This window comes from Strix uralensis, chromosome 6 (genome assembly GCF_047716275.1).
Source record: "Strix uralensis isolate ZFMK-TIS-50842 chromosome 6, bStrUra1, whole genome shotgun sequence".
NCBI lineage: Eukaryota > Metazoa > Chordata > Aves > Strigiformes > Strigidae > Strix > Strix uralensis.
Genome location: NC_133977.1, coordinates 26,372,553 through 26,378,552, shown reverse-complemented (window position 1 = coordinate 26,378,552; position 6,000 = coordinate 26,372,553). Strand labels below are relative to the sequence as shown.

General features: G+C 38.0%; 1 protein-coding gene across 2 annotated transcripts in view; it reads right to left on the bottom strand.

Moving 5' to 3' along the window:
• Positions 1-2,040: 2,040 nt before the first annotated feature.
• Positions 2,041-6,000, bottom strand: part of DPP4 (dipeptidyl peptidase 4) — a 40,860-nt gene continuing 36,900 nt past the window's right edge. For both annotated transcript variants that reach the window (XM_074873350.1, XM_074873351.1), the window contains 3 exons: positions 4,411-4,483; positions 4,087-4,160; positions 2,041-3,224 (listed from right to left, as the gene is read on the bottom strand). In XM_074873350.1, coding sequence (XP_074729451.1) covers positions 3,126-3,224; positions 4,087-4,160; positions 4,411-4,483 — 246 coding nt within the window. In that variant the 3' untranslated portion in view covers positions 2,041-3,125. The remainder of the gene's footprint in view (positions 3,225-4,086; positions 4,161-4,410; positions 4,484-6,000) is intronic.

Sequence of the window (6,000 nt, the reverse complement as noted above, 5' to 3'; positions counted from 1 at the left end):
TTTTCAATTTTATTTTTACACTGCAAAACCCAGAACAAATATGCAATAGGGTACAGTATTTTAAATGTCTACCTGATACTTGAACATGCTTCACAAATTAATGAATCATAGAGCTCAGTACTGCTCCATTTTCAAGTGGAATCTCATTGAAACATGCAATGTTACCACGTGTTGGCTTGCCATGTGTGGTTGGTGGTGGTGTACTTGGTCTGACAACCAGTAAGTGCACCATGGGGGATGGCATATAACTGACCTGTTCTGGGAAGAGAGTAGGAATTACATTCTGATGTACTGGTCACGAGTTGGTTCCCCTTCCTCCTGGGAGAGATGACACAGACCAGGCAGTAGTTGGGTCTTTTTACAGATCAATAGGTAAGGAATTCCTCGGTGCTACAGTATTTAAAGTGTCTAATAGTTGAAGAGCAGCTTAGCCTGCTGCCTATTGTGGGAGCTTCTGCTATTCTCAGAACCCTAAATTTCTGCTACTGAAAAGCTTTTAGGCTTACTACTTTTAGGCAGTACTACTGCCAAAACCCAATACCTCAGTACTGACTATCTTATTAAATCCCTTTGAGCTTCTTCACCAGTTTTTAAACCAAAGACTGGAAGCCGCCTAGCCTGAGAACGGTAACAGTCACACCTCAAGCTTCAGCTGCTTCTGTTAGGATTTTACACAAAGTGTATTGTACAACAAACTTAAGTACCCATTTCACATTGAAAAAAATACAGAGGAAAAGAAGATAGTTGGTAGGTGCCTAACTAACTCTAGCATGTGGCACTACAGACATAACAGTTCCCAGTGCTAGCTTTGTACATTAATGAAAGGAGCTGACTTGCTTCTGTGGCCTCAGTTTTAGGTATTTACCTGTGTTCATGCATTTCAAATACACTGTCAGGTCCCTGAGGCAGCTCTACTGTCTGCATTATTTTTGGAGCTGAGGGAGATCTACCAGAGAGAAAATCAGACACTAAACTGATGTTTATTATTAGGACACTTACTATAGCAATAAAATTTTTTGCTCTACTAGCAGCATATCTTAGAAGTTGCTTTCCAGACAAAGAAATATAAGGTAGCTAGCACTGTACTTTGTTCTGCCTCACAGCTTAGACAGAACAGGACAATGTACTGAGAGTACAGAACTTTCCCAGTGAGATGCTAGCATCAGTAAGGTAGGTCAGATACAATGAACTGCATCTTTAATGAAAGACTTAGGACAAAATAATTTGAAAGGGTTTTTTTTTTTTTTTTTAATGCTTCTCTGATTACACTAAGGGAATTCTTGCAGTTCTTAATGGGAGCCTAGTTAATGTAGTTTTTGGATTACAGAAATACTTCTTTTTGTGCGAGTGATAACATTTAAAAAATCCACATAACTGTTTTCCCCTTGCATACACAAGCCACCCAGAAGTTCATCATGATCATCCTTTTTTATAGCCTATCTGCATTGCTGTTATCTACTGATTTCTGTTTCTTTCCTTTGAGTCAAAAGAATCAGAGACATGGATACTATAAGCTCTTCAAGACAACTGACAGCCTGTATCCTACAGAACTTTAACACTGGTGCCAGTCTACATTAGAACCACTAATACACTGAGCCCAAGATTATATTTGTAATACCCATCTCCAGTTTGTTTCCCAAAAAAACCTTATTTTGTAAGTCAAGGAGTTTTTGGTTTATTTATGAGCCCAAAACCTTATTTTCCACCTCAGGCCCCCTTCTCTCTCTCATTTAAGGACAAGCTGCACAAACTGTCTTGACATTCTCCCCCCTCTCCCCCATGCTTTATCTGTCTGTATGAGTACTTTCACATTCACACCTGATGTCACTACTAACCCACAATACATACATAATCACATGCTGGTGTCTAATATCAAGAAGCTAAGTAAGTGTTAGATAATCATATGACACTCCATTACATGATGCCATTAAACAAAAGCAGAAACTTCACTGTAAATCTCTCTCAAAATTAATGGATTTTTGTAAAATTCTAGGAGTTCATTTCTTGAGCAACACTTTCAATGATATGGACTACACCCTCTTTCATAACTTAATGTCTTTATTATTTTAAAGCAGCACAGTTTGTAGTACAAGTGGGTTGCATGTTTTCTATCTATGTGAAATTAAGAAAACTAATGTAATCTTCAGATGGAGAAGCCTACCTGGAGTGCTGAAGATAAAGCAGAAGTTTACTGGTAGCCTGCAACAAAAAGCAGGTTGACTAAATAGCATGTTCACATGAGAGTTACAGTCTAACCCTTGCTTTAAGTGACTGCTAGTTTGCATTATAAAGTTTTATGTTTGAGTGCAAGGAATATATCCTATTTATCAGTAAATAGGAAACTTCTAAGGAAAAAGATTTTCTGTCCCATAAAGGAACATCTCAGAACTCTAGCAGCCCACCATTAAGATTTTACCAGTGCAGATTCCCACAGTGCTACGAAACAAAGAAATTCAGTGCCATTGGTTTGAATAGGTATAATTAAAAATCTTTGGTGAAAGCTGGTTACATACTTCCCTTGCAAGACTTCTACAATTGTAATCCAAGAGATTGCAGAGAAAATACTAACTCAACTGCAGTAAACAGTGTTTGATTCTGCACAGAAAATATTAACACTGCCACATTCCGATACTGTTTCTAAAATAATTGATAAAGCATTAAGTAATTTCTGCAAAATCTCTTCAAAGTTTTATCAGTATTTTAACAGAAATGATTACAGAGTTAATTTTAATTTTTGTTGGAAACTATTATTTTTATTCCTCTGATCTCCACATTAGTTCCTCTGTGACATTTTCATCATTCATTACCTAATATAGAAACTGGACTATTTCTCTTTTAGACTGAAATATCAAAAGGTACTGATTCAAGTATGTACCATGCTTTCTAGAAGTCTGCAACATACCTATATTCTGGTGACGTTAAGACCTGATTAAACACAATCAATCAAAATACAATAGTTGCTTGGCAACAGAGGTCATTATAAAGATCAGCATTTCATTATGCATACAGGTATCCCAAGAGCTGACCCTTATCTCTTTTTGATTCATAAAAGTTTATGCTGGCTCAGTGTACATTAGCTAGACTTTTCTGGAGAAGTACCATCACTAACAACCAAAATGCTGGTGCTAGGACAGTGAGAAACACTGCTTTATGAAATGGCTCATATGGGTATAAATATGCTTATGTGCTTGACCGGTGATGGCATGGTCTTTGTCGGTATACCACTGTGGGAAAGAAAAATACAGAGAATGTTAGTTCTAGCTACATCTGAATGACATAAATCAAACATGACAGACATAAAAACACATGCAGCCATTTAAAATTTCCCAGCATCAGGCTATTTCTGCATGGAGGCAAAGACATGATGGTGGGAGGAAGCTTGATGATACTTTTGTCCCTGCTTTGTGTGGGGGACATACCATCTATTCATGCTAAAAGTACAAAATTAATTCATGGCTTGTCCCCACATGGAGGGTAGATGCAGCTCCTCAGTTCAGAGTGGCATCTGATCTCTGTCCTTGTTAGCCCTGCAAGTCTGGCTGAAGGACAAGCATGCACTGGTGCACCTGGCTTCCTTCTGTACTTCATCCTTTTCAGCTCTGCTCCTCAAGAGCTGGGAGAAGGTAGGAAAGGAAGAGCTTTCTGAGAGTTTCCATGTACAGCATAAGAAGGGGCAAATAACTACTTAGCTTACAAGTTCAATAAACACCAAATGTGATGGACAGGTTATATTGGACTTAGATGAATTTAACCTTTTCTTATATCCTATCTCTAAGATACTAGTCAGTGGACTTTGGGTGTATTCAGAGATTGAGATTGGCTTGGATGTTTAATAACACAAAAAAATTACCAAAATTAAAGGTTAGGTAAACAGGGTGAAATATGAAAAGGAGCTGCTTTACATCTTTTTCTTGTACAAAAGATACATGGGTGTGTTATGTTAAAATTTCAGTTACTGAATGTAAAATGCAGTTATGTGAGCTTTGAGATAGCAATTGATTTACACCTAACAGGAGGGAGCTTTTACTGCTGTTATTCTCATAATACAAACTCATTTGTATGATGATAAACAAAACAGAACCATACCATTGCCTGAAAATCCACTTCAGCATCAACAAGAGCTTTGGAAATCTGCGCTGCTTGCTGAAAGTGAACATTATCTGAAAAGTGGAAGAAAATGAGGAAATGGGTAAACAAAAAATTGCTTCTGTACTACTCTGGGGGAAAAGCAAAACAACGAACACAGTAGACTCCCCAGCACTGCTGACTGAAACACAAATTAGTTGCAGAAAGCAGTATTATTTTATTGACGTAAATGTAACAGCCTTGCCCCTTCATGCTTTTGTTTTGTCAGTAGTAGAATTGCGAACCTGTCTGTAATACTAAAATGTCTAATTAACTGCAACTCACCATCTGCTGTTCCATGAATAAGGAGATATTCAACTTCCTTGAATTTTTCAGCTCTGGCCATTACTGTTGAACTCTGAAATTAAAGAAAAGGAAAAAAAAGAAAAAAAGGTGCTATTTATTAGAAGATGATTTGCTACCAACTGACTTAGATTCCTGCTGACAGTCTGGGGTCCTTCAGATAAAAACAACAACCCCGGCTCCCCACCCCCCCAAGTAGCATGTTCACATATCCGACAGTGCTGTGCTCGCACTCAAACCATTCTGCACCGGTCTGCAATTATTACCAAGGGTTATGTCTGCAAAGTAACAGGCAATTCCAGAGGGGAAGAGTTTTGTGAGTGAGATACACATTTAATGCATTGCTAACATGTTGTTAGCCTGCAGCACACCACTTGCCATAGGTTTCCTGTGTGACTGCAGACAAGTTAAAAAAATGTTGCCATGGCAACAGTGCACCCTATGATAGCAAGGAGTAGCTATTGCAGAGACTACATGCGTTATCTTCCCCACCAAAATGTGTACTAGTTGACCTGTAGGTAAGTCAACAGAGCTAATATCTCATCAGTCTCAAGTAGAAATGTCTCACAAGAAGTTTAAAACAATGTTCTCCCCCAAATATGACAGAGAAATGCCTGAAGTGAAAAAAACACTAGACCAAATCTATAAATAGAAGTCGAGCTACATTTTGGGAATTGAAATACAATACGGTGATTAAAAAAAAAAAAACACCTCAGCAACTAAGATTAATCAAGAAACTTACAACAGTAACAACATACTCCCTAGAATATATTAACCACCTGACTTGCTACTGTGACTAGGTACTGAAGAATGAGGAAAGTGAGGATTGCAGGTGAGATCTTTAATTTGGGCAAGGAAAGGGTATAGGAAAGTGCTCTGACACGAGAGTGGGAAGAAGAAAAGGGAGAAGAGCAAGATGTTTTAGGCATAATGGGGCAAAAATACACTGAATTAAATTTCCTTCTATGAGCAACATTATAGAGGTTCTCTGCTGAAAATTATTAAATCCCTGCAGAAGTTTTCTCTATATTGCAGCAACTTAAAAGCTACTATGGCAAGGAAAAAAATAGTAAAAATTAGGAACAAAAGAATGTGGTGGGTTTTTTTCTTCCCTACCTTGTACTAAGGCTGTATCCTTGCACAGACATTTGCATTTAGTACCCCCAAAAAGTCAAATAATACGTTATATTAGCAAGACACAGAAGTGTTCTAATTTCTTTATGTCTCTTGTACACTCATGAATCTTTAAAGCAAGCATAAATATTAAATTCCTTTTGTCATGGCAGAATAGCGTACGACAACCCTCTAAGTGAAATGAGTTCTTTGTAGTTAGTCAAATTTAAAACCCAAGTTCAGCAGAGAGAAAAAAAACACCCTCCAATCCGTAACACTGCAATTGCCCCCTTTTGACAGCAAAAGGCTGCAGATCGCCAGAAATCCTGTCTAATAGATGGAAATCCATGCACACTGGAAGCATGACACTATCCACTGAAATGAGTTGGTATCATGGGAGTAAGAACAGATAGTTACAAGAGTGCCAAAATCTGGAGAGAGGACTTTGATTCCGTGAGG